This window comes from Octopus sinensis, linkage group LG3, assembly GCF_006345805.1.
Source record: "Octopus sinensis linkage group LG3, ASM634580v1, whole genome shotgun sequence".
Taxonomy (NCBI): Eukaryota; Metazoa; Mollusca; class Cephalopoda; order Octopoda; family Octopodidae; genus Octopus; species Octopus sinensis.
Window position 1 is genome coordinate 145,225,703 of NC_042999.1, and position 12,067 is coordinate 145,237,769.

Genomic DNA, 12,067 nt, shown 5'->3' on the forward strand with positions numbered 1-12,067 from the left:
AATATTTCACCCTTAGAATTAATGAGGTGTAACCCCAAATTTATGATTTTTTTTATTATCGCTTGATAACCAGAATTAGTTTTTCTTTCTGTTGCAAAGTTTATTTCTTTAAACCATAATCTGTTTTTTTTTAAGGGTCAACTTGTAGTTTGGATCGAGATTAGCATTAACCAAATAGTTATGCCAAAATTTATAATAGAAAACCTGGCTCTCGAAGCTATAAATCCTATAGCCAAAAGAGTCTGGATAAAGCAGTGACAGATGTTAAAGCAAAGAAAATTATCCTTCGAAAAGTCAATGTTGTTTATAAAATTCCAGTCGGAACTCTGAGCCATAGACTGAACCATAAGCATAGGAGGCAACCTGGTCACCCTTCAGTGTTCAGAGAAAAAGAAGACGCAGCGTTTGTTGCTCACATTATAGCTGTTGCAGAATGGGAATTTCCATTTGATGCTATGGATTTGAGAGTGCTTACCCATAATTATATCACAGCTCAAGGTCGCACAGTAACGCAATTTAAAATCAATTTTCCTTCAGCTGAATGGGCTAATTTATTTTTATAGCGAAAGAATTCCCAGTTAGTATCACGCCTGTGCCAAAATATCAAAAGTTCCAGAGCATGTTTAAGTGCTACAGAAGTATCCTCGTACTTCCAGCACTTAAAAGCGACTCTTATATTTGATGGAAAACTTATCTCTCCAAATAACATATTCAACTATGACGAGACTAACTTGTCAGACGATCCGGGAGTGAAATAAATGCTTGTTTAAACGGAGAGTCAAACATCCAGAAAGAATAAAAAACACTTCCAAAGCAGCAATATCAATTATGTATTGCGGCTCTGCATCGGACCAGTTAATGCCTTGCTATGTTGTTTACAAAGCGGAAAATTTATGGTCAACAGGAACTGAGAGAGCACCAAAAGGGACTCGGTTTAAGCGACGTAGTAGTGGATGGTTTGACGCATGTTGCTTTACCGACTGGTTCGAATCGTGTTTGCTCCACAAGTCAAAGGAATTCCTGGAAGAAAAGTTGTTATTGGTGTTAACTTAAGCAGCCATTTTACAGAAAAGATGATGAAGCTTGCCAAAGAAAACAACATTGCTCTTGTATGCCTACCATCTGATTCCACACATATGCTTCAACCACTTGATGTGGCATTCTATGGGTCTCTTAAAAAAAGTTGGAGAAAAATCTTAAATGATTGGAAGGCTTATGACAGGAAGAGCTCAAAGACCTTAAATGAAGATGCTTTTCCTGCTCTGCTCACACAGCTTCATGCTGATCTTTTTCATGACGGTGTCACCCATAGCAGGTATCTAGAAAGTGGGTTCATGAAATGTGGAATTCACCCGTCACATCCAGACAAAGTTTTGGATCAGCTACCAGACCATGAAGTGAGCAAAGAAGACGATGAAGTCATCAATGTAAGAGTTGAATATAAGTAAAAAAGCATTACTGTTCAAAGTAACCCCAAATCAGGCGTTACTTTGAACAGCGACAATTATATTAAAAAATAATCAAATATTGACTGCAATTTATTCTTCTTTCATATATCAGTTTACCTACTTATTCTCCCTAACATAGTCCAATTTAGTTAAGATTGATATAAAGGTTATGAAATTATTGCAATAAAAAGTCTAAAACTGTTTAAAGTAACCCCGTTTCACGGTATATAAACTAATATCTATCTGAATATATCTAGGATGTGTTTGTGTGTGTGTGTACGGATGTGTGTGTAATACATGACGTAGTACAGAATAAAGCTATAGACTTTTTTGCCAATAATATATAATATTCAGACTGATGTAAACAACTTGTCTGTTATACATATACTTATGCCCCAAATGGGGGTCAACGATACTAGTTTTGACCCGCTTTTTTGTGATCTCATTTTCGAACGCATACCCTATTTAACTGTCCATAGATACATTGTTTATAAAGTGAGAACGTGTGCTTCAGAAAGTCGCATCAATCGACTTCTTAGTGGCTAGTTCGAGTAATGAATTATTGACATGCCAGCTGTATTTCGGCACGATACTACACTATGCTACAGCATAAAATAAAGCAATTTGAACCGTAGAGTTATAACAAAACGCTGTTAATGCGTGCGTCCGTCATCTCATAATTGAACTAGAACTAGGTGTGAAAGGATGCGTTAATTTACGCAAATGGGACAAATGGTATACCTACCACTACACACATATAATGCGTGTGAATATTGTACGCGTGTACGTATACGAAGATGGTTCTTTCAATTTACTCTTCGTTTCCCCAAATGTGTAGGAATCTATGTATGGTCCATATACTGCTTCCTTGTCTTTGTGTATGTGTGTAATTGTATATAAACATTCCCGCACATACATGCACGAATACTTGCGTATATTTATGTTTTCATATAGATGGTTCACATACTTGAATATGTATTTATTGTGTAGATCATTGTTTTGTATTTCCAGTTCTTCTTTTCCTTTATATTCATTGATTCGGTTATAAAAGTAATTATTTCAGCTCAGCAATATATACTGTATCGTTTCTATATATACTGTATCTTTTCTATAGTAGACCAACTTTTCAATAAACAAGTTTCTTTCACCGTAATGCTTCTTATATTTTTCAATCCCTTTTGTTCATTAAATAACCACCGTTTGTAAAATAGAATAGTTTATATTTAGTCTGGATTCTATAAAGCACCACGAAATGAAGACATTTTTCTTTCCTTTGTTAAAGAAGAATAATCTCTTTTATTGTTACCTTTCAGCGATTGTGTTCCAAGTAGTTCAAATAATTCAGTATTTAAATATTTCACGAAAACTATCTAGTTAATATTTAATTCTATTAAATACGATACCATTCGCATGGTATCGTAATGATACATTTAACTATCGTAAATGATTTAGTTGTTTGATTTCAAGACTTACTTTGCTACGAAAGCTTGTAATTCGTCGTTTGATGTAGTACACAAAGTCTTGAAAGTATTGCGGCCAAAATGGAAACGATTATTATTATTATTATTATTATTATTATTATTATCATTATTATTATTAGTATCATTATTATTAGTATCATTATTATTATTATTATCATTATTATTATTATCATTATCATTATTATTATTATTATTATTATTATTATTAAGGCGGCGAGCTGGCATAATAGTTAGCATGCCGGGCGAAATACTTCTCGGTATTTCGTCCGTCTTCATGTTCTAAGTTCAAATTCCGCCGAGGTCGACTTTACCCTTCATCCTTTCGGGGTCGATAAATTAAGTAGCAATGAAACACTGGGGTTGATGTGATCGTCTGGTCCCATCCCCCAAAAGTTCAGGCTTTATACCTACAGTAGAAATGATTACTATTGTGTTTATTACAATCATTGACTTTTATACCAGTGCACTCTTATTAACTTCATCATAATTTCGTGTACTGCTACAGCCATATATTGAATATATAAATTTCAGAAAGGATAAGTCATGCGTTAGTTATTTATTTCCATTTCACTACTTTCCTTTAATCTGTTTTTGAAGACAATTTCTTTATAAGGCTTTAATATTTCGGTTTCCAAACCATTTTGGAAGAAACGCTATCTCAAGTTACCTTATTATTAACGCATAACTCTCCTTATATCACCGATCGTACTACAATCAATGGATCTTAGTGATTTCATTGATCATAGTTATACCAATATCTTTTGAATTTCAGATTTGATTAAGAATTAATGTATTGATAACTGACCCAATTGCTATCTGATGAAAAAGTCAACTATAATTTTTTTTTAATTCTCTACTATTAAACAGAATTTTTTCTTTAGTGACATCAAGACTCACTTCCGTTTTCCTCTACGCATCACCACTGAAATGTCTGGTCTCGTGTCTGTTATCAGTCAGAAAATTGAATGCTAATATACATTCAGAATCGGTTCTGTGTCGGCCAACATGCTCTATAATATTTACGAAATATTAAAGCCTTATAAAGAAATTGTCTTCAAAAACAGATTAAAGGAAAGTAGTGAAATGGAAATAAATAACTAACGCATGACTTATCCTTTCTGAAATTCACATATTCAATATATGGCTGTAGCAGTACACGAAATTATGATGAAGTTAATAAGAGTGCACTGGTATAAAAGTCAATGTTTGTAATAAACACAATAGTAATCCTTTCTACTGTAGGTACAAGGCCTAAACTTTTGGGGGATGGGACCAGACGATCACATCAACCCCTTTACGACCACAGTTCAAATCACTCCGGATCGATTGTGCGTTTTATATCCCTGATTGGCATCAATAAAATAAGTACTGTATAAGAAACTGAATCGATGTTTAGTATATTACTGGTACTTATCAATCCCCATGAGGGATAAAAGATAAAGTCGATCCGGAGTGATTTGAACTGATTGTAAAGGGGAATAACCAAATATTACAGAGCATTTTGTCCGGCATACAACCAACTCTCTATGTATGCTAACATTCAATTTTCTGATTGATATTGATTTCAAATTTTGGCACAAGGTCAGCAATTTCGGAGGAGGGAATAAATCGGTTACATTGACCCTAGTACTCAACTGGTACTTATTTTATTGCCTCCGAAAGGATGAAAGGCAAAGTCGTCCTCGGTGGCATTTGAACTCAGAACGTGAACACGGACGAAATGCTGCTAAGCATTTTTCCTCGCATGCTAACGATTTGGTCAGCTCACCGCCTTAATTTTCTGATTATTATGAGAGACGAGATGAGACATTTCTATTGTGATGTATAGAGGATTATATAGATCACACTTCATGACTTGTATTTTATCAGCTCCTGAAAGAATGGAAAGGTAAGTCGTCCTCGGCGACATTTGGACTTAGATTGTAAAAAGAATACAAGCTTTGTTATTGATACTATTGAGCCCCAACTTGACCATAACTGAGTCGGCCTATGATTAAAATAACTTCAACCGTGATCATTCACATAATTTTAGTATGTCTAGGCCTGCTGTTCTCAAAATAGACTGTAATTTGGTTTAAGTGTGGCTGCCATTTCTGGCAGATCAATCGGCAGCATAGAAACCTTCGCATTGATTCGAACTGTATTTTGTCAGGCAGTCAACTGATTCTGCTTTCCATTTTCATACACTTTTCAGATTAACATTGCTAACCAATTACTAAATGACAATTAAGAATAATTAGTAATTTACACAACCAAATGAGAAAGCAGCAAGATTTTAAAGAGATCAGGAATCATAATAATTAGTAATTTGCTTTGGGTGATTAATAGAGAGAAATGCATTTGTGAATATATTTTGCATAATTAAGACATTAGCTCACTGTTATGCTGATGTTTAGCTCTAGGGCTGCTCTGAATGAGCAAACTCGTCTATTACCATTGTTTATTTATTCAGTCGTATTTTAAGTAATTTTTCAAGACGGCGTGCAGGCCTGCCTACTATTTGTAGCAGATCGATCTCTTATTAGTGGCTACCTCATTGGCTCAATACTATCTAGTGGCAGATGACAGAAGTTGGTCTCATAACCTTATGCAGAGGTCGAAAGGCATCACTGAAAACCTTGATTCAAATGAAGATGTGCACTTGAGATGAGTCTTAATTACTTTTACTGAAACGTTCTCTAATATTATAGTTCTGCCGCTGTTTGTTGTAATAACATATACTGATTTGCGGTATTATATTTTATCATGGCTTAGTCAGAGGGAAAGTGCAGAGAGACCAGGTTTCTTTTCAAGAACTCTGCGACCGGTGGGATGAAATTATATGTGAAGCAGTTCTTTCGATGAGATTTCACGCAGTTAGCATCGACTAGATTCCTCTCACAAGGCTTTCGAATACTCGAGATCATGGTATGCTAATAATCGAACCCAAAACCATATAGTAGTGAAGTAGTTTTTTGAACGGCACTAGTTAAAGGTAAGTTAATTTGACTGTAGAAAGTTATTTTACTTAACCACGGACAAAATCCAGTTTCAACTCGTGACTTCTTGCTGAGTTCTCGGAAACTCTATTGGCTCAACAATCTATAGTTTTTGTATGTCGATAGAAAGTTAAGAAATAGATTTACGAAGCTTTCGAAATTTATCGGTAATGCAAAATGAAATATCAGTGAATACGTTTTAAATGCAAGTCTACACCAGAAGAAGGAAGTGTAGTTTTATGGTAAAATATAAACCATTGAAATTTTAAACTATTTGTTTGAATCAAATTTTTATAAATCGTTGTTTAACAGAGATTTTTGAATAATTAATAGCGACATTTTTTGCTGTCTGTAATGCAGCATGTCTGCGAGGTATTTGTTAAACAAGTTGCCAGGTGAAAATTTAAAGCGAAATGAGCCAGTGGGTAATGTCTTCGATTACCTATTTATGGGTTAAGTCAATATGCATAGCAAGTATTCAGGCGAATTTGTGATAGCAGACCCAGTTTTACAGAATTCCATTAATGAGTCAACGAGAGAGACCATGTGTGACCACTTGCTTTGCTGGAAACAGCAGCCAAATCTCCCACAAACGAGACCTGTCACCTTAAAAAAGGAAAGATATACAAGATAATCGAGTCCTAGATTCTATTAAAAAGAAAGAATTATGTACTCGACCACATATCGGTTCAATCAGCAGTGGTCTGGGGGTTAAAGAACAATAATAAACCTTTGAATATCTAAACAGATAACCTGGTATTATTTTTTATGGAAAACCTTCCAGCCATAGACTAGTTTACTATTCCGGGAGAGACGTATGATTCATCTAATTAATCCAATAGAAATAAAACTGAAGTATCACTCCCTTTCCTCCTCGCGATTTCTGAAAGAATAAAATTTTCTCCTAATGAAATTTTGCAGAAAAAAAAAGCTTTTTTTTTCACTGTAATTGTTTTAGTTTCACCACATCGTCTCAGATCAAAACACTTGCCAGACGAGTATGTAAATTCTTTATTCCGTATCGGTGGTCTACATAGAAAGAACAAGACCATACGACTAGGGGTCACGCATGATATAACATTAAGCTGGTAAAATTATAAAAAATTATCATAATAGATCGAATGATGCATGCTACAAATGAACAACGCAATGAAGTGGGAGACGGGTTTAGCTTCGATCTCACAAGCCCTGATCCACCACTGAAACCTTGCGTTACCTTTATGGTGAACACTCAAGCAGGATCACTCATTCTCAACATGCATGCCACATCCTTCCATCTTTTTCCATATGTATCGGGCAACAGGCATCTCCTCTCCAGCCTTATTTTCCTTTTAAGACGGAAAACAAAGAAATTCACCAAAGCAAGGCTGGAGATGAAGATGCCTGTTGCTACTCCTTTCATCCACGTCTTCCAAATCACCTTTCGTTATAGCGACCACAGCGAGAAAACAGACCTTTCCTTCTTGGTTTAAGGAGGAAGGTGGAACGACCTTTATAATTGACTTGGAGGACAGTTGTACTCCTCCATGATGTGACAGCAGCTGTTCAGCTTAAACCCACATTTCCGATATTTTCGGACACTGCACAATTGCGTGCAGAACAGTTTCGTTGTCCTGCTCGCATCTTGGGCAAGTGGGCGAACAAGGAACACCATACCTTGCGAGTTTATCGCGAACTGGTAAAGTTCCTCGGTAGCATTGCCAAGCTTGAGACTTTTGGAAATTATCCAAACGCCCCAGCCCAAATGTCCTTCAGAACAGGCTGGTGAGCTGAATATCGTCGAACCCCAGGGTTTTCCCCAGGACATCATCAAACTTGTCCTTTACCAACCCTCTATAGAATGACGAGGTGGAACCCTCGCCGCTGGCATTACCCATGTGGGGGAGGAGCACGAGTGCCTGACGGCATACGGCTTGCCAAGCTCCCACCTTCGGTCTAAGCTTGATTCACGGTTCCAGTTCAAAACTAGTAAACCTGAGAAGTATCAATCTGACGAAAGAAGACCACATCTGTTCACCATCCAGGTAGAGCCATTTGTGCGTGAGCCTCAGCGCATGCCTGTGTATCAATAGCCAAGGCATCCTTAGCTTCCCTTTAGCGGTTTTTGGCAGCAGATAAAGCACCCTACAAGCGGAAATATGTCCCTCCACAAAAAGCGGAAGAGCAATCGCTCCAGCTTGTTTAGCCATGACTTAGAGCAAGGCAAGACGGTTAGGCAGTAGATAATCACAGATGCGATAAACACATTTGCGACCTTCGATCTCCTTTTTAAGGGATAGCCATCGCTCAGACCGAGTTAGGAGGGTCACTCTGCACGTCACCTCGCTCAAAATCTTCTCTATCTGGAGGTCTGGACCGAACCAAATCTCTAGCATTTTAACCGGACCGTCCAACGTCCGACGACGCTGTTGGATGACATTGACTTGTCTCTCCAGATGCCGAGTTGCAAGCCGACCGACTTCTCCCGGTTAATTTTTGTTCCTGCTACCACCTCGAAATCCTTAATGGGCACACCTACCTGTTGTGGGTGGATACGATGATAGTGATGTCATCTGCATACGCCAAAACCTATTTTCACAACCTAGCCCACGTGGGACGTCCCTCTTCTCCAATTTCCGCAGTAAAGGCTCAAGAACCAACACATATAGGAGGAAGAAGAGGAGACAACCTTGATGTACCGAGCGCTTGATCTAGAACGGTTTCGAGAAGAAACCGTTCACCCGAACGATCGAATCGATGTTGCTATATAAAGCAATGATCTAACCGCGAAAGGTCGGGCCCAAACCGACCGCCGCGAGGACCGACACCAGATACCGATGGTCCACTCTATCAAAATCTCTGGATTGGTCTAAATGGACCAAAGCTCCACGCTTGTTAGGAATCCTATTAGTCCTCTCGAAAGTATGGCCTATAGGGTGGAGATTGCCTTGTATGGATCTGCCTAGAATGGCACACGTTTGTGCCTCCCTGACGATTCCACCCACGACACGCGCCAACATTTTGGCTAATACCTTGGCCAAAATCTTCAGCTCTGCATTAAGTAGAGTGATAGGCCAGAAGTTATCTATTGTTTGGACCCTTTCTAAGCAGCGTCACCACTCCCTGGCTCATAGATCTGGGAATAAACTCATTCTTCTGCTAGTTAGAGAAGACACACGCGAGTAGGTACCCAAACAAGTTTACTGCCAGACAAGTATTTGTTCGAAATTATTATTCTTTAGCATTTAAATCTAACTTCCGTACTAATTCTTTGTTATTTCTCAAATCTGCCAAACAACGAGAGGATTTCACCAGCGGTGACTGATAATTTGGACTGTTCCACTATCACAAAAAGAGGATTCCACATATTTCCAATTCATTTTGGTTGCTCTAATATGTTCAAATCCATTGCTGATTCGACTAACAAATTGCTATTGCTCCACACGGATTTCTATTTCTATTTCGGGTACATTTTTTGCTAGTTCCAACTTCATATCTGGGATAGTTGAAATATTAATCTTTCTTCCGTATTTGTGTACACCAACTTCCAACAATCAGTGATGACAAACTTATTTTCTTCACCTCTTTTATCGCTAACACAAAGGAGACTTCACTGAATCGAAAAGAAAACTTGAAACGAAAGACATGAAATTGAGATAAATTAAGACCAACAGCATTGAGATATATTCAGTTATACTGACAACGGAGCACCGTTGATGCTTCCTACCAAAAAACGTCAATCAAAACAAGCCTAATGTACAAATGAATACATAAATTTTCTGTTACATTTGAGGATGGCTGACTAGAAATATTTCTAGCTTATTGTGTGGAAAGAATATAAGGTTTCGATAAAAATGTATAAGTATATAGGCATAAATTATACTAAGTATCGCGCACATACACGTTCACATACACATGTATGCACACACGCTTTTCCCGATTTCGTTCACTTCAAAGAAATACTGTTAAATCAATTAAGAATACGTCGGCTTTGCTATCGAAATGAGTCAGGGAAATATTCTAGATACAAAATGAAATTTTGCAGCGTAATATTATTTGGCTTCGTGTGCAACTTCATACATACATCTTTCTACCTATATTTGTACAAATGCGCATATCCATCTATCTATCTATCTATCTATCTATCTATCTATCTATCTATCTATCTATCTATCTGTCTGTCTGTCATTTACAAACACACACATTACATACATTCGTGTGTGTGTGTGTGTGTGTGTATACACGTAAGCATTTATACATATCACATACATATATACATGTACACATACACACACATACATACACAGACATATGTATATATACGTTTACAGACACACACACACACACATTAAGATGTAAGGTACGATGTGTATTTAAGGAGACTTAATTATCCGTATATTAATCTCTCCAGACTAATTAAAAGATTTTCATTTCTCTCAGATTCCCTATGGCAGATAGAATGCTAACACAAGAAATAAAAAGGGATGCAGTCATGCGCAACACAGTAATTTATGAACTGCAAACTTTTTATATGCTGCAAGATATTTTGTACACCAAGTCAGGATAGAAATGGAGACCTTCGGTGGGAAAGTTTCAACTGTTTGAAAGAGGGGGAAATTCACCCAGGGCTCAAAACATTGTCGATGATGATCCCCCAAAAATTAATGAGGGCTTTTGCCAAAGAATTTCTGGTGTCGGAATGGATTATCGGAACTGGTGCTCTGGAATTCTATTTTCTTCTTGAGTTCTTATTTTTGTGCTTAGAACTACAGCCCCCTTACAACACAGGACTTATCTAGAAACTGGAGAGACTGAAAATAACTTTAGTCGGAGAACTGAACTACTGAGAACAGCTCTGCGCATGATGTCTTTACTATTTGGAACACTGACTGAACAGTGTACCTTCTCATATACATGGACGGTTCTCTAATGTCTTGTTCCAGAATTTGTTGTACAAAAAGCAATATTGTTATCTTCTAATTCTCGTATTCTACACAACAATTTGATATTCTAAAAATCTAGCCAATATAACTGCCCACCAAAATACTTACAAAATTTGACTAGTGTTCCCGTTTCCCCAATGACTTAAAATATACTAGGTGCCTTTCTTTCTTGTATTTTGGGTCTTGTGTCTTCAAAAGAGCAGAACAAGAAAAGATCAGCCTCCACCAACAAAGTACTCAGCACAAAATTTACTTTTGGCGTCGATGATATAATTACCGGTTGAATTATTTGGCTTAACCCTTTTCAATGAGAAATTATTATTATTATTATTATTATTATTAAGGCGGTGAGCTGGCAGAATCATTAGCACGCCGAGCAAAATGCTTCGCGGCATTTCGTCCGTATCTACATTCTGAGTTCAAATTCCGCCGACTTTGTCTCTCATCTTTTTGGGGTCGATGAATTAAGTGCCAGTTGAACACTGGGTGTCGATGTAATCGACTCATCTACTGTCCCAAAACTGCTGCCTTTGTGGAAAAATTTGAAGCCATTATTATTTGCTATTATAAATTCTTTTCACGGAAATTCGGTGTGGACTTATTGAATTGGTGCATATCGCTTGGTATTAAAGACAAATATCCTTTAGAATAAGAGAACTTTACTACTGGTGAGGTTTCTCAATGGAATGAATGAAAATTAGAACATTACATTATACCAACAATCGCCCACCATATTTACAATGCTTATATTGATAAATTCCACTAGACTAAGGCATCGTCTTAAAGTTTAGAGAATTGGGATATTGAAAGTTAAATATCAAGATTACAAATTCAGAGCTGCGCACCGCTGTCGACGAACAACTAGTTTCTCACCTAAGGCAAGTAACCTGTTAATTCTACCAAATGCACTTTCAAGGTACATGAAATACTGTTCAAAAGGTTATACATACCGTTAACTTCTGGCATATAGCTTAGTCGGCATCCACAGGTTTCCACTAAAGCGTATGTGACACATTCTGCTTCACAGGACGAACGGGAATATTTGGGAAACAGGTTTAATTTCCTATTTTCGCACATACCACGAGGTTTTGGCAAACCTATAACCTAACAGACAACATAGAAAACAATGTTAAAAGAATCAACTTCTTTCAACGTCTAATATTTTGTGTAATTGAAAGTTATGGCAAGAAGTTTATAATAATTAACATAAATGAGTTCATTCTAGAATTGAGTCGACA

General features: G+C 37.1%; 1 protein-coding gene across 3 annotated transcripts in view; it reads right to left on the reverse strand.

Annotated features, from left to right (window-relative positions):
• LOC115209554 overlaps positions 1–12,067 on the reverse strand; it is a 72,632-nt gene that overhangs the window by 13,358 nt on the left and 47,207 nt on the right. For all 3 annotated transcript variants that reach the window (XM_036501461.1, XM_036501460.1, XM_029777989.2), the window contains one exon: positions 11,780–11,933. In XM_036501461.1, the coding sequence (XP_036357354.1) occupies positions 11,780–11,933 (154 nt within the window). The remainder of the gene's footprint in view (positions 1–11,779; positions 11,934–12,067) is intronic.